The sequence below is a fragment of the Chiloscyllium punctatum genome, chromosome 4 (genome assembly GCF_047496795.1).
Source record: "Chiloscyllium punctatum isolate Juve2018m chromosome 4, sChiPun1.3, whole genome shotgun sequence".
In the NCBI taxonomy this organism is placed as follows: Eukaryota; Metazoa; Chordata; class Chondrichthyes; order Orectolobiformes; family Hemiscylliidae; genus Chiloscyllium; species Chiloscyllium punctatum.
Window position 1 is genome coordinate 11701552 of NC_092742.1, and position 23890 is coordinate 11725441.

The following is a 23890-nucleotide window of genomic DNA, read 5'->3' on the forward strand; positions in this document are numbered from 1 at the left end:
CTTATTGAATGTTATTGGAGCTGCAAGTGGGGAGGATTCCATCACATTCCTGACTTGTGTCTTGTGGCTGGTGGACTTGCTTTGGGGAGTTAGGTAAGTTACTGGCTGCAGGATTCCCAGCCTCTGACCTGATCTGTAGCCACAGTATTTATATGGCGAAATCCAGTTGAATTTCTGGTCATTGGTAATCCCCAGGATGTTGATAGTTGGAGATTCAGTGATGGTAACGCCATTGAATGTCAAGGGGAAATATTTAGATTCTGTCTTATTGGAGACTGTTATTACCTGACGTGTGTCATGCAAATATCACTTCCACTTGTCCCGGTCTTCCTGCCCTTGGACATGGATTGGTTCAATATCTGAGGGATCATTAATTGTCCACAGCATTGTCCAATCAGTTGCATACATCGCCACTAATGTATGACCTTTTGATGGAGGGAAGGTTATTGATGAAGCAGCTAACATAGTTAGACCTAGGACAACCCTGGAGAACCCCTACAGAGATTTCCTAGAACTGGTATCCTTAATACTAATGGAACTTTACTTCTGATTCTCATTCACTGTAGTTTTGCTAGTGTCCTCCTGCCACAGTCTGTCAAATGTAGCTTTGTTGTCAAAGGACAGTCAACCTCACCTATTCTCTGATCTTCAAAACTTTTGTCTGTGTTTGAACCAAGACTGTAATGAGATCAGGAACTGCATTGTTTTAGTGAAAATCAAACTGAACAGTGAGCAGGTTATCACTACATATGTATTACATGATAGTACTGTTGATGATGCATTCCAAAACCTGACTGATGGTGTGGTAAGTGGGAGAGTTCAATTTGTTCTTTTTTTTGTGTACAGCTCACTCCTGTATAATTTTCCAAATTGCTAGATAGATGCCAGCTTTGTAGCTAGATTGGAATAGCTTGTCTACAGACTCAGCTCATTGTCAAGTGCATGTCGTCATTACTGTTGCTGGAATTTTGCCTGGGACCATAGTCTTTGCAGCATTCAATGCCTTTAGCACTTCCTTCATATCCTGTGGAGTGAACTGAATTGGCTGAAAACTGGTATCTGTGATGCTAGGAACCCCAGGGGGACTGAGATAGATCATCTACTCGATACCTCCAGCTGCTGGTTGTTGCAAACGCCTCAGCCTTATCTTTAGGCTGCTCACCATTGAGCAAGGGGATATTTGTGGAGCCTCCTCCAGTGAGTTGTTTAATTGTCCATCACTAGATATGACTGGATTTAACAGGATGCCGGAGCTTAGATCTGATCTGTGGAATCTCTTAGCTCTATCGCTTGCTGCTGATGCTGTTTGACACTAAAATTTCTGTGAAAAGACTCCTCCAGGCTGTCAGGAGTCTAGTTTCCTAACATCAAAATGTTAGCTGCAGAGGGGATTTCAGTCAAATTCACAATGGTTATGGATCACATGATCATTCATTCCCTATACCAGTGTTACAAATGAGATGAAAGTGCAGTATAATCTGACCCAACACTTTACTGCACATAACAGGTTGCATTTGTGTAGTGCCTTTAATACAATGAGGCACGTTATGATGTAATTGACACTAAACCAAAAAAAAGGTGAAAGAGATGGATTTTAAGTAGAGTCGTAAATGAGGATGGGCTGGAATTCCACAACTTAGAGCCTCGGTGGCTGCATTTGTAGCGATCAATCGTGAGGTCCAGAATTTGCTAGTGACAGTTTGATGTCGTTGCGTATCACTTTCACACTGTAGAAACCAAGCAGGTCAGAGAAGTCATTGGTTCTAGACTTGAATCTAAATGTCGATACCTCAGGCCCCAATATACAGGAATACTGGGATCCCAGACTATCTGAATAAACAGAGCACCAGCTGCTCCCTGATAACTGAAGCAGCAATTCCCATTAGTCTAAACAATGATGTAATTAATTTGACAAATATACTCAAAAGGCTGACATCTATTGTTATATACCATTTCCTCAACTTCAGTAGAGCACTCCTACATATTCCCCACAGCAAACATTTTGGTAGCCTTTGAGGGAGTTTACTTATTTAACTCTGAAGCTGGGGAGGTTTTGTGTCATGAATGCACTGAATATTTGAATATGACCTCTGCCAACCACAAATCAGCAAAATGCTGTTACAAACCTGAAATAAAAACTGAAAATGCTGGAATTACTCAATAGGTCAAGCAACATTTGTGGACAGAGAAGTTAATGTTGGTGAACAGAACTCAGAAGAGTGAAAGATGTAATAGGATTTGAGCAGCAGTGAGTCAGATAAGAACAAAAGGATGTCTGTGTTAGGTGGGAGATAGAAGAGTCTGACAGAAGAGTCAGTCTTGCAGGGAATGATGAGGGGCACGAGATGGATAGAAATTTTCATATATTGAATTATGGTCTGGAATGCCCTTCCTGAAATGTTGGTGAAAGCAGATCAATAATCAAGGGCAAAATTTGATGGGCAGAAGTTTGTAGGAATGTGCAGAGAGCAGAGACCAGGACAAATTAGAGAACTTTTCAAAGAACCAGAACAAACACAATCAGAAGCATGGTCTTCTGCTGTGTTGTCTCATTTTAGGATTAGTTTGCTGAGTACTGATCTGCACAGGCTAGTGAGAATGCAAAAGGTTAAATTTTGCTCATCAGTTGTCCCATTAAAATTCTGTATTGTCAGAGGTCGTGTTGCCATGGTTACAAGTACAGTGTCTCCATGGGACCCAGTGTAGTTGCAGATCTGATGAGATTTTGTCATAAAATCCTTATTAAACTGTCTCTATGACAGATAATGGTACAATCCACTCTCTGTATCTTCATGCTGTCGACAAGATTGATATTTGCAGTTAGCTGCATCTCATCCATTCTGATATTGGAAGGCGTCATCCTTATTTTTAAATATAAAAGCCTGTCTGTCTGATGGGTAATGTCTGAATTCTAATCCTTGTCCTGCTAGTTGCAAATTGTTCAGGGAAGCACTATCCTCAACAGGACTTAACTGTGTCTTTGAACCTAATGCATGTTATATTGATAATTACAGACTGGGGTCTTAAATTGTCCTCAGTAGCTGAAAGGTAATGGTAATAATGGCTGCCAGACTCCAGGTTTGGCTTGAAGTCTCTCGGAATTAAAGATGATCTCTTGGATGCTGTACAGTTAACCTAGGAGAAAACTGAAGGGCAATAATAAAAGTAAAAGCAATTGTTTTTGTTTTCCTTTTGCATCTTTGAGTACTCATTAATCATAAAAACTAAAATCGAGGATCATCCACTTGGCTAATGAAGGGTCTGCTCAATTCCTGATTTACATGGGAGGGTGGGTGTATCAGATCCAGTGGCGGGCATGGAGATTGCTGCAGAGGAAGTCGATGTGGGTGTGTCTTGTAATGAATCCTCTTGCAAGGTACCCAATCAAACTTGCCAGACCTAGTCCATACCAATTACTGACATGACTTCAGACCCCTGCTGCCGCAGGATTGGACTGTACCTTTCCCACCGGTGCCCACATCATTGGGCATATATTCAGCAAGGGGTCAAAGTAGATTGACCGCACATTGTGAAAGGAAAATTCATGGCCGTTGATCAACTCCGTTCAGCATCATGCCCCTACCACCATTGTTTTCTCTAAGTTCTGGGGGCCACATCTCCTGTAGAATATGTCAATCCTTTGTAAGACTGGATAGATGAGATTCATTAGAATGATGATAGGGCTTAAAGGATTAAATTATGAAGGCAATTGCAAAAATATGGCTTGTAATTTATATGTCAACTGTAAATCAAAATTTTTTAAAATGATAGTGCAGGTAGAGAAAATTTCTGCTTAAGTACTACAGACAAACTTGAATGAGAGCTATTTAGATTTGAGGTCAGGAAATGTTTTCTCTCTCAAAGGCTAATGGAAATCTTGAACTCTCTTTGAAGTTCACAGATGCTAGTCAAGTACATAGTTTCAAGAATGAGATGAATAGATTTGGACAGGGGGTATCAATGGAGGTGGATCTTGTGTGGTTGTTTTCTAATGATCTAATTATTTAATTAATGGTTTAATCAAAAGGCCGACCAAACCCTAGGGACTGACTGGCGCCTCCTGTTTCCAGTGATCTCTATCTAGTTGCTGTTGAGAGCTCTGTAACTTCCAGATGTGGGCTTGGAAGGGTTTCTGCTCCTGATTATGCCTCTGCATATGTAGATATGAGAGAGGACTGTTCATTTACAATGATAGATAGCTAGTTGGTGCTTGTCTGAAGGTCAGTTGCTTGAATGAAATACTGTTAGCTGATGGAAAGTTTGGAGTGTTGTTCATTGGCAAAGCGAGTATTGTAGGTGACTGTAGGAGAAGAATTTCAAGAACAGAGAAGCCGATTAAGGTATATCGAGTAAGAGCTATGAAATGGGAGTAATGGAAGATTAAGGTATATATAGTAAGAGCAGTGAAATGGGAGTAATGGAAGATTAAGGTATATATAGTAAGAGCAGTGAAATGGGAGTAATGGAAGATTAAGGTATATATAGTAAGAGCAGTGAAATGGGAGTAATGGAAGATTAAGGTATATATAGTAAGAGCAGTGAAATGGGAGTAATGGAAGATTAAGGTATATCGAGTAAGAGCTATGAAATGGGAGTAATGGAAGATTAAGGTATATCGAGTAAGAGCAGTGAAATGGGAGTAATGGAAGATTAAGGTATATATAGTAAGAGCAGTGAAATGGGAGTAATGGAAGATTAAGGTATATATAGTAAGAGCTATGAAATGGGAGTAATGGAAGATTAAGGTATATCGAGGAAGAGCAGTGAAATGGGAGTAATGGAAGTTGGTGAATACCTGATGGCTGGAATGTCTTTCGTTCTTTGCTATAAACCTTTAATAAAATAATATTCCAGTTTTAAGATTTTGTGAAAGATGCGAGCAAAGTGGTCTAAATTTTGTATAGTAATCAAAACTGTTGAAAAAGTCTGGTTAAACAGTGATATGAATTAGAATGAAACTTGGGGGACAGTACCTCTGATGGCTGAGATTTCGGATATTACTTCAGCCCAATGAGGTAAAAGGTTCTATGATGTTAGGCTTGTAGTTAAAATGATAAAGTTTCTATTATTGTTGTTACAACACAGGAATAGCAAACCAAATCAGCTTCATTATCATTGGATTTGCAACACAGTGAAATTAAAACATTAAATTACATTTCTGCCCATTTAAATTCATCTGCCAGACATCTGCCCATTTGACCAATTTGTCAATGTCCCTTGGAGATACTTTGAGGGTAATTGAATGAATTGAATTCATTCATTCAATTCATTTATTCATTCATTCGTTCGTTCATCCGTCCATCCAGCCATCCGTTCAATTCAAATTTAAACATTCAGTTACCCTTAAAGTATCTCCGAGGGACATTGACAAGTTGGTCAAATGGGCAGACATCTGGCAGATGAATTTAAATGCACAGAAATGTAAAGTAATGCATTTTGTTATGGTTGAAACAGGCTCAATGGTACAACTTTGAGGGGAGTACAGGAACAGAGGGACCTAGGGTTCAAGTGCATAATTCTGTGAAGGTGGCCAGGTAAGTTGAAGTTGTTATTAAGAAGGCTTGTAGGGTCCTTGGGTTTATAAGTAGAGGCATAAAATATCAAAGCATGGAAGTGATGCTACACCTCTACAGAGCATTGGTAAGACTACATTTGGAGTATTGTGTTCAATTCTGGGCATCCTATTTAAGGAAGGGTATTAAAGCCTTGGAGAAAATTCAAAGGAGATTTGCTACAATGAGGGATTTTGAATGCAAGGTAAAATGAAGAGAAATTGGGTTCATTCTCCTTGGAGCAGAGAAGATTAAGAGATGACCTTATTGAGGTGTTAAAAATTATGATCAATTTTGACAGGGTAAAGCAGGACATTCTGTTTCCACTAGTTGGTATGTCAGTAACTAGGGGTCACAAGTTCAAGATTGTCAGCAAGAGAGCTAGGAATGCAATGAAAAACTTCTTTACTCAGAGTTGTTAGGATTTGGAGTGTGCTTGATGGGAGAGTGGTGGAGGTGTATTCCACGGGAGGTTTCAAAGAGAGCTGGATATGTATTTGGAAGCGGTGAATTTAGAGGGCAAAGTTGGTTGTCTCATGGACAGTGAAGAAGGTTATCTCAGAATACAAAGAGATCATGATCAGTTGGGTCAGTGGGCTCAGGAGTGGAAGATGGAGTTTAATTTGGATAATTGAGATATTGCATTTTGTAAAACAAACAAGGGCAGGACTTGTCCAATTAATGGTAGGGCCCTGGGTGGTGTTGTAGAACAGAGACTCCGAGGAGTTGAGGTACATAATTCTTTGAAATTTGTGTCAACTTCAAGTTTTGAGAAGATTTGTAGCTCAGGTTGAGGTTTTGGATGTAGGTTTGCTCACTGAGCTTGGAGGTTCATTTCCAGAAGAACATCTTCAGTGGGCCTCATGCGAAGCAATGCTGAAAATTCCTGCTTTCTGTTTATATGTTTGGGATTTCTTTGGGTTGGTGATGTCATTTCCTGTGGTGACGTTATTTCCTGTGATGAAGTCACTTCCTGTTCTTTTCTCGGGGGTAGTAGATGGGGTCTAACTCGATGTGTTTGTTGAGAGTTCCAGTTGGAATGCCAAGCTTCTAGGAATTCTCGTGTGTGTCTTTGTTTGGCTTGTCCTAGGATGGATGTGTTGTCCTCGTCGAAGTGTTGTCCTTCCTCATCCATATGCGAGGATACTATTGAGAGAAGGTCATGTCTTTTTATGGCTAGTTGATGTTCATGTATCCTGGTGGCTAGTTTTCTGCCTGTTTGTCCAATATAGTTTGTTACAGTCCTTGCACGGCTACCATGATGCTAAGGGGTCTGAGTAGCCCACAAACCCATCAACATGCTAAAACAGCAGCTAATGAATTTGAAAGATCCTATACTGACAATAAGCAAAACTAATGTCATTTACAAAATACTGTGCAAGGACTGTAAGAAGCACTACGTTGGACAGGCAGAAAACTAGCCACCAGGATACATGAACACCAATTAGCCACAGAAAGATATGACCCTCTCTCACTACTATCCTCACATACGGATGAGGAAGGACACCCCTTCGACTGGGACAACACATCCATCCTAGGACAAGCCAAACAAAGACACTTACAAGAATTCCTAGAAGCATGACATTCCAACCAGAACTCTATCAACAAACACATTGAGTTAGACCCCATCTACCACCCCTTGAGAAAAAGACAGGAAGTGACTTCACCACAGGAAATGACATCACCAACCCAAAGAAACCCCAAACATATAAATAGAAAGCAGAAATTTTCAGCATTGCCTCATATGAGGCCCACTGAAGATGTTACCTAGTAAGGTAACAAAATGTCTGGAAATGTCAGCGAGCAAATCTACATCCAAAACTTCAACCCGAGCTACAAATCTTCTCAAAATTTGCTAAGACCTATGGGCGCAATACGCTAAAAATGGCCCGAAAATGGGAAACTAATGCCATCCAACAGAGTGCCACCCGAGAACAGCTGTACTTCCTGCACAAATGCCTAAGGAAGCAGGTACTACCTAAATTTCTTCAATGCAAACCTCCCCTTAACACCCCACTAGCCACAAGAATAGCAGAGCAAAACAGCCGCAGAATGCTTAGAGAAATGATTAATGATGCCCACAATACACTCCATAAATACAACTGGGAAATTTTGCATCAAAAATCTTTACTCAGTCATGCAACAGACCGTGAATGGACAGACACAGTACAACAAACCATAGATATTAGACAGTGACAATCACAAAAAATGAAAAAACTAGACCTGCAGTAAAAACTAGACAAACTTACTCAAAGTAACAATGACAACGCAGAAGCATGGATATAAAACCTATCTGACCGACCCTTAACAGACACTGAAAAAGCCGTCTTAGTAAGAGGATTAAATTACAACTGCCAGGTTGCGGACAAGAAAGATTTCTCAGCTGCATTAGAAACAGCACTAAACGACAACCAACTCATAGAATAAACCCAACAAACCATCAGACAGGTAGTCGCACCAACATTAAGCAGAAAAAAGGAAGGAGAAACACTCAATACACAAGAAAGGAAAGCACTGGAAAGACTAAAAAAAAATGAAAGAAACATTGTTATCCTCCCTGCAGACAAAGGACGCTTGACAGTCATTCTAAATCAAACAGACTATATTGAAAAAGCAAACACACTATTTAAAGATACCAACACTTACCAACAAATGGCGATAGACCCGACCCCGCAACTAGAGAACTGAATCACAGCCCTACTCAAAAAACTTCAGAAATCTGGACAAATAAATAAGACTGACTTCTAAAAAATGAAACCAGACGGATCCAACACAGCACGCTTTTATGGATTACCCAAAATTCTCAAACCAGGAGCCCCCCCCTCAGTCCATAGTCTCACTACCTGGAACACCAACTTACAGACTGGCCAAGGAGCGACACCAAAGACTAAAACACTTTAGAAGGCTCACGTCACTCCATCCATTGCACTCAAGAATTCCTGAAGACCAAAGACACTAAGCTAGAAGAGAATGAAATAATGGTCTCCTTTGATGTAACAGCCCTGTTTACTTTAATCAGCATAAACCTGGCCAAGGAAACACTGACTACACTATTAGAAGACCCAAAGACACATACACCAAACACCACTAACTTCTTCAATAAGGGGAATATCATCAAGCTAGTGGATCTATGCCTTAGCACCCACTTCACCTTCAACAACAAAACCTACAGACAAATCAATGGAACACTCATGGGATCTCTAATATCAGGGTTCTTAGCAGAGACAGTAATGCAGAGACTTGAGAAAACAGCTCTGCCAACCATCCAATCCAAACTCTGGGTCCGCTACGTGGATGACACCTTTGTCATTACTAAATGAAACAAGTTAGAGGAAACCTTCAAGACCATCAATACTACACTTATTGGCATAAAATTCACTAAGGAGGAAAACAACAACAAACTGCCATTCCTTGATGTCACAGTAGAGCGAACAGCCAATGGGGAACTTCAAACCAGCGTCTACAGAAAAACAACATATGGACATACATGGAATAGTGTAGGTTAGATGGGCTTCAGATTGGTATGACAGGTCGACGCAACATCGAGGGCTGAAGGGCCTGTACTGCGCTGTAATGTTCTATTAACCCTTACAGACCAAATATTGAACTACAGAAGCAATCATCCCAACACCCACAAACGAAGCTGCATCAGAACATTATTTCAACGAGCCAACACACACTGTAGCACAGAGGAACTACGCAGAACAGAGGAAAATCAGTGTATTCAAAAAGAATGGGTACCCAATGAACACAGTCCGCCTATTTCTCAGCAACAAACCCAAAACACGTCCAGAAACCCTAGCCACTCTCCCCTACATCAAGGACATCTCAGAAATGACTGCCAGACTACTCAGACCACTTGGCATCATGGTAGCCCACCAACACACTAAAACAGCAGCGAATGAACTTGAAAGATACCATACAGACAATGAGCAAAACTAATTTACAAAATACCATGCAAGGACTGTAACAAACGCTACATTGGACAAACAGGCAGAAAACTAGCCACTGGGATACGTGAACACCAATTAGCCACAAATAGACATGACCCTCTCTCACTACTATCCTCACATACGGATGAAGAACGACACCCCTTCTACTGGGACAACACACCATCCTAGGACAAGCTAAACAAAGACACGTATGAGAATTCCTAGAAGCCAACTGGAACTCTATCAACAAACATACAGAGTTAGACCCCATGTACCACCCCCTGAGAAAAGGAACAGGAAGTGACTTCACCACAGGAAATAACATTACCATAGGAAATGACATCACCAACCCAAAGAATCCCCCAATCCCCCAGCGCCAGAGATCTGGGTTCAATTCCCGCCTCAGGCGACTCTCTGTGTGGAGTTTGCACCTTCTCCCCGTGTCTGCGTGGGTTTCCTCCGGGTGCTCCGGTTTCCTCCCACACTCCAAAGATGTGCAGGTCAGGTGAATTGGCCATGCTAAATTTGCCCGTAGTGTTAGGTAAGGGTGATGTAGGGGTATGGGTGGGTTGCGCTTCGGCGGGTGCGGTGTGGACTTGTTGGGCCGAAGGGCCTGTTTCCACACTGTAAGTAATCTAATTCAATCTAATTCAGAAAGCAGGAATTTTCAGCATTGCTTTGCATGAGGCCCACTGAAGATGTTACCTAGTAAGGTAACAAAACTTCTGGAAATGAACCTCCAAGCTCAGTGAGCAAACCTACATCCAAAATTTGTGTCACTGATAGACAGGGTGGTTAAGACGACAGTTAGTATGCTTGCCTTCATCACTCAAATCTTTGAGTATAGGATTCGGGATGTCATGGTGAGGTTTTGTAGGATGTTGGTGAGTCCTGTTCTATAGTACTGTGTGTAGTTCTGGTCACCTTGCTGCAGGAAAGATATTAAACTTGAGAGGCTCAGAAGAGCTTTACTCGGATGCCGCCAGGAATGGACAGTTTGAGGTATAAAAATAGGCTGGATCGGCTGGGATTTGTTTCACTGACATTTAGGAGGGGGTGACCTTATAGAACTTTATAAAATCATGAGGTTCTTTTCCCTGAGGTGACAGAGTTCAAAGCCTCACATATTTTTAAGGTGACAGTAGAGAGATTTAAAAAGGACATGTGGGGCAGCCTTTTTACGCAAAGGGTGGTTTGTGTGTGGAATGAACTGCTAGAGGAAGTGGTGGAAGCAGGTACTGTTGCAGTATTCAAAAGACATTTGGATATGTGCATGAGCAGGAATGGTTTGGAGGGATGTTGCCCAAACACAAAAAAAAGTGGGGCTCGTTTAGTTTGGGAACATGGTTGGCATGGACTCATTGGACTGAAGGGTCTGTTTCCGTGCAGCATGATTCCACGGTTGAATATAGGGTCTTGACACTGACAGATGAAGTTGTTCCAAATTACAATCACAACTTGCTGTTATGAAGAGTGGGTCCGTGTTGGCATTTAATAGATCTGTTCTGGTTTGGTAGTGAATATGTAGGCAATCTGGTGTTGGTAATTGTCTTTATTTTTTCCATAAAACTCGTTTACAACTCCTAACCTGGCATAAATCTCCCTAACTTCCTCTAGGAAACACATCTCGTTATATTAAAAGTTTGCAGTGCACCCCATCATATGGCAAACTGAAAAAAGAACTTTACAATTTATTTGAATTTCTCAGAAACAAATGAAAGAAAAACATTTAATTCCTCTTCAAAGAACAAAAAAACAATACACCACAGGAACAGGCCCCTTCAGTCAACCACAACTGTGCCAACATCTGATGCTTTTCTAATCAAAAAACCTTTTGCCTCTTGCTATCCATATCCCTCTATTCATACATTGGCAAGATGCCTGTTGACCATTGCTATTGTATTCGTCTCCACCATCACCTCTGGCAGTGCATTCCAGACACTTATCACCCTCTATGTAAAAGACACCTGCCCCTTACATCTCTTTTAAACTCAACTCCTTTTACGTTAAACCTGTGTTCCTTAGTAATTGATATTTCTAAAACAAAACAGAAATTGCTGGAAAAGCACAGCAGATCTGGCAGCATCTGTGGAGAGAACTCAGTTAACCTTCAGGTCTGAGGAGGGGTCGCTGGGCCTGAAACCTTAGCATCTGTGGAGAGAAATCAAAGTTACCAGACTTGCTGAGCTTTTCCAGCAATTTTTATTTTAGATTAGATTACTTACAGTGTGGAAACAGGCCCTTTGTTTCTGATTTCCAGCATCCACAGTTTTAATTGACATTTAATTGACATTTCTACCCTGGGAAAAAGACTTTGACTATCCACGCCCCTCATAATTTTGTACACTTCTATCAGATCCTCATCCTATGCCTTTCAAGTGAAAACAAACTACGTTCAATCACTCCTCATAACTAATACCTGTACCCGCTCCAAACCCTCCACATCCTTCTGGTATTGTGACCAGAATTGTACACAATATTCAAAATGTGGCATAATCATGATTGGCTCAGGCATCCCTGCAATAAACTTTTAGAAAAGTGTTTTATTGTTCACTTTTTACTTTATCTCCCAGTATATCACTTAAAAATCCCCAACTGTCTGACAGCAATGGTCCTAGAGGTCCTCTCATTTTCCCTAGTTTCAACCATATACCTGTCAAGAAGCTGGATCTCAATAAATATTTCTCTCGCTTAAATCTATAGTCAGCATAAAATATGGTCAGAAAATCTGGACAAAGCAGATAATCTCTCAACTTCTCCTTCATCTTATTTGTAATTCACTCCATCCTTTTCTGATGCCTCCCTCTGCGCAGTTCAGCATATATCTTCCTTTGCAAGATTGCCACTGTGCGTCTCTACCAACATGTTGCTTCTATTACTAACCTTTTCTGTAGTATCCGGGATAGGTTCTTTGAGGTTTTACTGTTATTGTTGCATGTTGTATCTGGCCAGCGTCATCCGCAATCATGTTCTTGATACATCCTGATGACCTGTAAGACAATGTAACTTCAACTCAAACTTGCCTGCCACTTTCATTACCTCAACTCACGGTGGTTAAAACCCTTGTGCTGTTTCTATATTTCCTATTGCTTGGTTGAGATATTAATACAAAGCTCCCTGTACCCCCTCAGGTGGATGCAAAAGATCCCATAGGATTATTTTGAGGAAGAGAGTTTTACCTTGGGCACCTGGACGGGAATTATCATATAATCTGTCTTTTCAATGACAGTTGTTATCTGAATATGACCATATTACTGTTTTTAGGAATTTGCTGTCCATAAGTAGACTGCCACATTTCCTGTTTTTCCAACAGTGACCATGCTTAGAATATACTTTGTCAACGGTAAAATGCTTTAGGAGTTCCTGACATTGTGAAAGGCACTGTATTTAAATACACCATTTTTTTGCCACATAGTTTTCTGAGTTGAGCTATATGCTACAAGATGACCTATGTCTTGTGCTAAATCTAATTCAAAATCTCTCCTGTCCTCATCTGTCTCCATTTCTGACTGATGAAAGTCTTTGCTGAAAATGTGTTGCTGGAAAAGCGCAGCAGGTCAGGCAGCATCCAAGGAACAGGAGAATCGACGTTTCGGACATCAGCCCTTCTTCAGGAATGAAAGTCTTTGTCTTCATTTTGCAAAACTTGCCATGTTTTACCCCTAACCTGCAAGCTCATTTAGCTCCTCATCTCAGCTTTCAAGCCTGCATTGTAATTGCCCCGTGCTGCATTGTTGATGGCAGAACAGTTGTCTACCTTGATCCCTCTCTTAGAACGTTCTTTAAAAACCTTGCTGTTTCTCTGTCCCTCTTAAGGTCTCCATAATCTTTTATTTTAAAAGAGTGTTTTCAACCACCGCTTCAGAATTGTCCCACTACATTTGGCATTTATTTCCTCTCTGTGAAGGGGACGAATGTTCTCTGCATTAGAGGGGTTTGTATAAACTGTTGTGAATGATGTTCCAAATTATGCAGTAAGTTGTTAGAATTAGTTCTGCTATTAAAGTCACTGCTGGAGGGTTGTAAATATCACTGCAGTTACATTTTATAAGAAACATTTGAGATGCTGCGGCTTTGTTGTTTTTCTCAAGAAAGGTTTGTCTGCTCATATCAAGTTTCTATGGCAACAAAAGAAATTGATTAAAACCATCACCATGTATAAGAGAACAGAAATGGAGCATTTTGAATTTTCTGCAGTGCAAATGGCAAATACCTGCTGGCTGAGCATTTTCTAGTCAAAATATTTTACTGTGGTGTGCTATTTTAAAAAATGAATAAATTGTGGTAGTTAACAACCCAGTTTCTATGGCAATCTGTGAGCAAAGTTGCTGGAAGTTGCTGTTGCAAGAGTGCCTGGCAACCCCTTTATATTTCAGAGCTGCTGTCACTGCGAGTGGTTTCACCGGCTGGTGGGGCTACTGTTGTTCTGAATTCAGCTTGTTGACTCAACATGATGAATTCAAAACAACACTGCACATCCTACACTTGCATGGATTTGAGATGTCCTTGACAAGAGTATACCATTTTGAATATCTGCTTGACTACAACTGTTCAGATTTTCTCTGCTCACAGCTGGGTTCAGTTGAGTGCAATAAGTTAGCAATTCTGAATGATACAGCATAGGTAGAGGTATCTTGTTACCTCACTCCCCACAATTTCCTTGTTAGTCCTATCATTTTTTTTCCTTCATGTATTGAGCTGATTTCCTTTGGAGTTTTAATATTAGAAACACGTAAGATCAGGAATAAGGCATTCAGCTCCTTGAGGCTTTTCCATCATTCACTGAGCTCATGGCTGCTTTATGGCATAACTTCATGTACCTGCCTTTGGTCCATTCGCTTAATACCTTTGCTGAACAAAAAAAATTATTGAAATCGTGTTTAAAATTAACAACTGAATTTGAAACTTTCTCCACCACACTTTTAAAGCAATGCATTCTAGATTGCAACAACTTGCTGTGTTTTTACAAAGAAAGTTAAAAATCACACGACACCAGGTTATAGTCCAACAGGTTTATTTGGAAGTACAAACGTTTGAAGTGCTGCTTCTTCCAAGATGCTACCTGACGTAGGAGCAACACTCTGAAAGCTTGTACTTTCAAATAAACCTGTTGGACTATAGCCCGGTGTTGTGTGGTTTTTAACTTTGTCCACTCCAGTTCAACACTGGCACTTCCAAATCAGGTTTGCAAAGATTTCCTTCTGCTTGTTCTGGTTCTTTTGCTGGAACCTTAAATCTGTGACCTCTAATTACCAATTCTTCTGCCACTGAAAGTATTTTTTTTCTTTATTTACACTATCCAAACCATCAGAATCTTAAACACTTCAATCAAATCTTCTCTTAATCTCTTCTGTTGTTTTAGGAGAGCAAACTCCGCTTCTCCAGATTGTTCAGACATGTGAAACCCTTCAATCTTGGTGCCAACCCAGGAAATTTCCTGTGCACCCTCTTTAAGCTCTTGATATCTTGTTTAGAGTGGTGACCCAGAATTGAATATTGTACTCTAGTTCAAATTTAACTTGTATTTGTTAAACATTTAGTCTTGCATCCTTGCATTTTATGTTCTGTTTATTTATAAAATTAAAATATGAAATTATTCCGCCTACTTTTTCTAACGGCCTTCTCAACCCATCCTGCAACCTTCAAAGATACGCCCCCAGTCTCCCTATACACCTTATAAAATTGTCATTAAGATTAGAAAGATTCTGGACAACATGGGAACTGGCCATTTGGCCCAACATGTCCACACTGACCCTCTGAAGAGTAACCCACCCAGACCCATTTCCCTGTGACTAATGCACCTAACACTATGGGCAGTTTCGCAAGGCCAATTCACCCTAACCTGCACATATTTGGACTGTGGGAGGAAACCCATGCAGACATGGGGAGAATGTGCAAACTCCAGACAATCGCCCGAGGCTGAAATCAAACCCGGGTCCCTGGCGTTGAGGCAACAGTGCTAACCATTGAGTCACTGTGCCTCCCGAATTTAGTTTATAATTAACCTCCATGTTTTTCCTACCGAACTGTGTCACTGCACACATCTCTGTTAGTAAATTTTGTTTTATGACATCAGTCTATGAAGTTTATTACTATCCTTCGTATTCTATGTTACATTTCTGAACTTTATATTATCTGTAACCTTTATAATTTGCTGTTTACCAAGTCCAGGCAATTAATGTGTCTCAGAAAGAGCGTGGTCCTAATACTGATTCCTGGGGAGTGCCACTCTAAACTTCAAGTTTGAAAAACCACCATTCACCACTATTGTCTGACTTCTGCACTTTGAAGATTCTATATCCATGCTGCAACCATCCTTTTAATCCCACGTATTTTAACTTTGCTAACAAATCTATTTCTACAGTATCAAACTCTTTTTGAAAGTATGTGCGCATAATATTAACCACACTTCATGTTGATCAAGTCACCCAGTCATGATTTGTTTTCCATTACTTCTAAGAATATTGAGTAATTCGTTTAGTAATGCCTAACAAAGCCACCACACCTATTATGGTAGGCTCATAGGAAGAGAACTACTCCCTAAGTTGTCTGCTGAATGTATACTCTTGGGAGAGAGTTTGGATGTTGAATCTATACAGATTAAAGACACACACCTCTTAATTGCTTGGATCAGAGAAATGTAAATTTTTAACAAAGACACTTGGCAGGATACAGCAACATGGCAAAAGTGAGGACTGCAGATGCTGGAAACCAGAGTTTAGATTAGAGGTGTGCTGGAAAAGCACAGCAGGTCAGGCAGCATCCGAGGAGCAGAAAAATTGACGCTTTGGGCAAAAGCCCTTCATCAGGAAGGTCATACAGCAATATGTAGGTCCATGACTAAGGCCTGACCTTGAGCTTGCAGCTAGGAGCTGAGGTGCAGGAGGTTATTTTTGTAACTGGACGTTGTCTTCAAAGAAAGATAATTCCAAAAACAATGAGATAGTCTACAGAAGGGACAGATTACAAGGTATTTTCTTTTTTCATTTCTGAGAGGTCCAAAATTTGAAATCCTCTCCTTAAGCCCCTCTAATTTTGTCATCTCACTCTCTCCCCACTTTTAAAGCTCCTCATCAAAATCACCAAATTTTGATTCTCTCTCCTAATATTTCCTTTCATAAGCTCATTGCTTTTTAAAATTCCTTTTACATATATCAGTGAAGATGTTTAGCTTGTTTTTTTCTTGTACCTTGACTCGGCCTCTGATTCTGAAACCATTTGTAGTTTCCTCTAGTCTCTCTTGATTTGGGCAGACTCACTGCAGGTTAACGATTAAATATTGGGCCATGGAGCATACAGCTGAATTTGGCACACTTTACCATTGTGCCATTGAGGCATTCAAACCCAGTACAGTTTATAAGCGAGCATGTCTAAGTGTATTTTGTCTCCCTAGGTTTGTGTCTGGAGAAACTAGTAATGGCAGCATCGCCAAGAAATGATCTGCAGCCTGATACCGAGCAAGAAATAATTACGTGTTATGAAAAAGCTGGTGACATAGCTCTGCTTTACTTACAAGAAACTGAAAGGGTAAGAAGAATGTGCTTGGGTTTTACTACTAAAGCTGTTCGGCTCACCTTGCTTTATATCATATATCATGGTGCATTTTGTCTCTTTGTTTTGTTCTTCATTGAAACTCCTTTATCGTGATTGTAATGAGTTCAACCAGGTGGACACCAGAGAATGAGTCCCCTGATTGGGGCTGACAGGTAAGCACAGGAATGTCCTGTTCACTCAGAGCTGGCTCTGAGGGAGCTGGATCAGTGTTGCAGTCTCTCCATGTGTAAATAACGGGGGACCTGGTGACAGGATACCAGCCTATGGAGTTATTTCACCGTTGAGGTTCTGCCCTTGCTTTTCACTAGTTGCTCAAGTTGCAACATGTTCAAATTAAACATCACCTTGAAAGGTCTGACGAGTTGGCAGAATATGGTCATTCCACTAGTAGTATTGTTGCTCGTGTTGTGAGAAATACTGCTCTTCAACATCTTGTTAAATCATCTGCTATTGTTTTGCATATTTGACACCCTGTGGAATGAAACAGGAAACTGTCATGCTGCTTCTCACTTATAAATTACTTCATCTCAGAGTATTCAGTTTCTGCAGTTGATGATGGCTTGCCTCTTTTCTGGGGAAACTCTGTGAAGTTTTTCCTGTTATCATTCAATCCTCCATATGTCATCTGATTTTCCAGTTATCTTTTGCTGATGATTCCACTTTACATTCCTTCAGATTGAACAATCATTGCTTATCACCTTCGCTCTTGCAATGTGAAGATTGAATCACTGTATCTTAATCCCCAATGAACTAGAATCCCTCCATCAGCTTAAAATAACAAAGAAACGGACCAAGTGCCATTCATCTCACTGTAGAATCCAGTAACTGTTTGCTGATGCAATAAAGGGAAAAAAAATCTAGTTCTAAAACACAATAGTACCACCAAAATATGGGATAAACTAGTCAATGAATACTTTTGCTTTTTCTTTCTCGCTCTCACCCTCACACCTCCTTTATTCTCTTTCCTCTTATGCCCACACCTTTCCTTACTTTAAATGAGAGGCTATGTATTAAAAGAGATTCGGGTATCCTTTTTCATAATTCACAGAAAACAAGTGTGTAGGTACAGCAAGTAATTAGAAAGCCAACTAGAGTGTTGTCCTTCACTTCAAGAGAATTTGAATACAAGAACAAAGAGGGCTTGCTGCAGTTAGGGTCTTTGATGGGACCACACCTGGAGTACTATGCATGTTTGAATCTGTACTTGAAGAAGGAAATAATTGTCTAAGATGGTGCAGCGAGAGTTCAAATATGGGAGGGTTTTTTTGTAGACAATGTTTGAGTTGAATTGAGTCAAGATTGCTTGGATTTTGAAGAATGCTCTTATTAATATGTATAAGCTGAGAGGCATAAGCAGGATAGATGCTGGGTGTATTAGATTGTGAGGTTATATTCTAAGTATGAGGATGTCTGTTTAGTACTGAGATGAAGAAAAATCTTTTTACTAAGTGTTGTGAACCTTTATTGCTTAACCAATTATGAAAGTTTTGGAGTCTAAGGAAGCTGAAAAAAAATGAAGTTGATATATTAGTTGAACCATGATCTAGCTGGATGATGGTGCAGATTTATGGAGCTATGTGGCCTGGTCCTCCTCGTATTTCATTTGTCCTTGCTTCTTGCCCTCCAATAAGGCAGTTCTTCAGAGATAGGTTAAAGTTTGCACTATCTAAAGAGCAAAGAGTGCCCTCATGTAATGGTTAACATGCTATCCTTCAGACCCCCAAAGATTACCTCACTTCTATTTATGGAACCTATAATGTGCAATACCTGCACTTTCATGATTTGATACAACTGTCACTTCACACTGATTCAAGTGAAGCCCTTTGTGATGCTTGTGAGAGAGCTGTGCCATGAAACTTAAATGTATGTCTTTAATTTCTAGCCAGTTTAATTGCTGGTTCAGCAGGATAATTCATGGCTTCAGCAGTACAACAAAAATGGAATAATAAAGGTTTTAGCTCAAGTTAATTTTCAGCTGGACCTTTGGTAAAACTATAAATCACCAAATAAAAAATTAGGCCAGCTAATTAAATATGCAATGTAAATCACTCTGGGAAATTTTCTGACTCAGCAGATCCAATTAACTGAAACACTGTCAGGCTAGTCAAGCTAATAGAAAAACTGAGAATCTTGATAAATGTACTTTTTTCAAAATCATTCTGATAAACATCCAAAGGAGCTGAATGCAATATTATATTTAAAGAATGTTATTCCATCATTTTGGTTAAATCTAAAAGATCTGTACTTGCTTTGAAATTCAAATTGTTCTGCTACTCAAGCTGATCGTGCCTGATCTGTAACCTGTTACACATAACATTTTGCACTAGAATAGCGCCGCATCCAAACTTCCTCTGTGTGTTTTCCTCTGGCTGCCTGAAGATGATTCAGCAATGTCGAATGTAGCTCTGTAAGCAACTTCTCTAAATTTGGCAGAGAAGCATTCTTGGCTCATGTGGACCATTTCATCTCCTTCGTCTGCAAGGAGGAGACCATAATTGTCGTCATCTTCAAGAAAGGAGACAAGACTGATTGCAATAGATGCAGAAGGGTTTCCTTGTTGTGTGCCACAGAGAAAGTCATTGCAAAAATCCTCAATAGCCTTTTCTCAAGAGTTGAAGAGTCCCTACCAGAGTCACACTGCAGATTCAATCCATCAAGAGACACAATGGTAGTGATCTTCACAGCAAGACAAATTCAAGAAAAGTGTAGAGACCAGGCAATCTCTCTGCATTGCCTCATTTGGTCTCTCAATGATCTTTGATCCTGTCAACCAGAGGGATTATTGAGAGTCCTCCTCTAGTTCAATTGCCCACAGAAATTCATCACTATAATCCATTTACTGCACCATGGAATGTCAGTCATAATCCTCACCAACAGATCCATGACTGACCCAATATGTGCAAACAGAGGTTAAGCAAGGCTGTGTCATCACACCAGTATTCTTTTCCACCTTCATTTCCACACCGCTCCTCCCAACAGTTTTAAAATAAAGGGTTTCCAATTTAAAATGGAAATGAAGAAAATTGTTTTCTCTGTCTATCATAAGTCTGGGGAATACTCCTGAAAGTGGAGGAATCAGAGGCATTCAATATTTTTCAGCCAGAGGTAGATTGATTCTTGATTAAGAAGGGAGGCAATGGTTATCGGGGAAGGCTACAGTCAATCAGCCATGCTCTTGTTGAATGGTAGATTGGCGAAAGGATCCTACTGTTGCACTGGACTGCACTGCACTGTCCATCTTTCTAAGGGGCTGTGCTTCTTTGTCCTGCAATGTGCTAATCTCCATGGGTGTTATTAGAACTGCATTCATCCAGGGAAGTGGGGGGCATCACTTCTGCCTTGGAGATGATAGGCAGGCTTCAGACAATTACAGAATAATACTCTGACTTTGTCAGTAGCCACCATATTTCTTTGGCTGGTGCAATTAAGTTCCTGTTTAATGGTGAGTCACAGATTATCGATAGAAAGTGATTCAGTGATGGTCATGCTGTTGAATATCATCATGGGAAAGTGATTAAGTGGAAGTGTCATTGCCTGGTGCTTGTGGTACATGAAAGCTACTTAGCATATTTCAGCCATGGCCTTAGCTGGGCAACGACAGCTCCAGTGAAGTTCCATACTAGCAATATATTTCAGTTTGGTTGACAAGATATGCTTACATGGAAAAGTAGTGCAGTGAGGTAAAAAGAAAAATCAAAATTAATCATGGAATAAAAATGAAATGCTCAGACTATAGAATGGTGACAGAAGGAGGCCAGTTGGCCCATTGTGTCATGTGGCTTTTCACAGGAGCAATTTGGCAAGTCCCACACTCCTGTCTTTTCCCCATATCCCTCCAATTTTTAAATGCTAGTTGTATTGAAAGAGTAAGAAAGATTTACCAGACGATCATTGACAATATATTGCGGGGGGAGACATCCCACCCCATTGACAATGTATTGTGGGAGATTCATCCAAAATCTAACTAGTTTCTGTGGCTTTGCATAAAATGCATTTTATCTTTTATTTGTATCCTCAGTCTCCCTGGCGTGTTGCTTCAAAGCATTAAAATTTGCAATGTTTATATCTTACTTGCATTGATTGACTTTGCATAAAACTTGCAAACTAGGGTCTGGCACATAGGGAACATTCTGGAAAACACACGTTAAGAAGACAGAGTGACAAAGTAATTTCCCACTGTTACTCTTGCTTGCCATCCCAAAGGGAGAGTGGGAGGAGCCTCCAATCTGCAAGCTGATTTCACTAAGTTTACTGCAGGTAACACACACATTTAATTCGAGATACATTTATAGCAGTCAATCAAGCATATTATACTTGACGTGTGAACCCTAACTTTATAGCAGGGTTACCAACTCTAGCTGCATGCAATATTAGAGATTTTATCCACGGCACTTCTTGCTATGATCTCAGCTGCTAGTCATATTGGGAGAAAGTGAGGAATGCAGATGCTGGAGATCAGAGATTAAAAATGTGTTGCTGGAAAAGCGCAGCAGGTCAGGCAGCATCAAAGGAGCAGGAGAATCGACGTTTCGGGCGTAAGCCCTGAAGCAGGGCTTATGCCCGAAACATCAATTCTCCTGCTCCTTTGATGCTGCCTGACCTGCTGCAATTTTCCAGCAGCACATTTTTAAGTGCTGGTCATATTAGTCAAACCAGATGTCAGAGCGAACTTGGTCTTGATGGACCATAAATGTTAGTTTTGCAATTTGTTTGCCATGGGGATCAGTCACTGACTGTGGACAAGGCAGTGTACTTTTAGCCCAAGAAAATAAAGCCTTGCTGCACACACAAAAAAAGGTTAACTATTACACTGCAGGAACTGGTTGAAAAGTCTTATTACAAACATTAGAAATACTGTCATACTGTTTCCACTTTAAAATTCCTTGTTCAGTAAGCATGGTTATAACTGGTCTCCCCTTGGCAAACATCTGCATTCACTCAGTTCTATTTCTTTCATTAATGTATCACCCTTAATCATACTGGTGACACAGCTCACTTATTTCTTAACCTGGGTTCCTTAAAATAATCTCTGTTTCTGTAGATTTTCTCTTACTGATATCAAGCTACTTAGAATTTCTTTTCTTTTGCCCTTACTGTTTTTTTGTGTGCTGCGAAGCTGCACTGCTGCTGTTACTGACCTCCTCTCTGTGCATGACATGCTTATTTCTCTGAAAGCCTACACATTGTTTGAATATCTGGATGGTTCCACCTTTCTGAAAGAGCTTGTCTATGTTACAGTCTCCCTGAGTCATAGAATAGGGGGAGGTGATGGCTTGGTGGTATTATCGCTGGAAACAACAAATGCTAGAGATCACAGCAGTCAGACAGCATCCATGGAGAGAGAGCAAGGTATAGTTTTGAGTCAAGATGACTCTTCAGGAGTGAAGTGTGAAGCAAGTGAAGGGGGCAGCATTTATGTTATAGTTCGGTGTGGGTGTCGGGGTGGTGGGTGTAGATTGCTGGTGGAGGGAAAAAATGTTGGTGGTGATCAGAATGTGAGAATGTTTCAGATTAAGTGATCGGAATATGAGAATGTTCACTGGACTGTTAATGCAGAGACAAAACTAAAATTGCTGGAATATCTCAGCAGGCTTTTGTTTCAGATTTCCAGTATCCACAGTTCTTTCAGTTTTTTGTTAATCCGTAGATCCAGATAATGTTCCATCACTGCAGAGTAGAATTTGAATTCAATAAAAATTTGGAATTAAGAGTGTAATGATAACCATAAATCCATTGTCAGTTGTTGGAAAAATACATCTCATTCATGAATGTCCTTTAGGGAAGAAAACTATCATCTTTACCTAGTCTGGCCAACATGTGACTTCATGGTCATGCTGTTGGATATCATCATGGGATATCCAACAACAGCAATGTGGTTGGCTCTTAACTGTTCTCTGGTCAATAAATGCCCTAACCAGTAATGATCTCATCCCATGAATGAATAAAAAAAACTTGTTGCTGGTAATAGCCATTTGTTTTCTCTTCTAACCTTATTTCTAAGGCACTAATGTATTCACATCAATTAAAATGTCTCCACTTCTTGACACACAACATGGAAATACAAATAAAGCTATCCATGATTCTTTCCAGTTTATTGCAAGTAATAGCAACATCATAGACCTCCTTCACACCCTCAAATTAGCCCTGCATGTCCATTCTGAAAGTGGGTGGACCTTACCTACTTTTATTGTGTGATTGGATGAAATAGTCAAATAGCTTTTTATCTTCCATTCCCACTGACTTGATTTTTCTTTCCTCCTGTTTGCTCCCTGCCGTGACACAGAAATCAATTTTCAATTTGTCAAAACTCAAGGCTAACAGCAGAGGGTTTGCAACTCTGAATAGAGCAGGGAGAGTATGACAGAATTCAAATAATTTGAGTGGATTCGGGGAAGGCATGAAGCAAAAAGGAAAGGGGAAACAGAGAAATAATCAAGAAAAGCATTTCTGAATTTGTTGTGCAAGTCTGTGACATTTTGATTGTGTAAATAGTTACTGTTAATAAACAAGACTTCTGTTGCACCAATAACAAGCCCCTGTTCTTTATTTTATACAGAGTAATCTATAGAAAACCAGAAATTGCATCCTGTTGGCTTTAAGTGCGCACTAAAAGGTAGTCTTGACAGATACTTAGTGATAGGGAGGGGATGGTAAAGGCTGAATATGTGAGAGCAATGTGACAGTTATAAAGGTATTTTTCTTAATAGTCATCCATCAGTCTGCCCAAGTTCAGAGCTGAAATTACAACTACAACAAAAACTGAAGGGCAACAGCCAATACTAAATGCTTGTACTGAAGCACGGTGCTCACTCTACCTCACTCTTTTAAAAAATAAGCAAACATGAGAGTTAG

General features: G+C 40.2%; 1 protein-coding gene across 1 annotated transcript in view; it reads left to right on the forward strand.

Annotated features, from left to right (window-relative positions):
* Positions 1-23890, forward strand: part of ttc7b (tetratricopeptide repeat domain 7B) — a 350185-nt gene that overhangs the window by 21245 nt on the left and 305050 nt on the right. Inside the window, exon 2 of the mRNA XM_072568076.1 lies at positions 16878-17011. Coding sequence (XP_072424177.1) covers positions 16901-17011 — 111 coding nt within the window. The 5' untranslated portion in view covers positions 16878-16900. The remainder of the gene's footprint in view (positions 1-16877; positions 17012-23890) is intronic.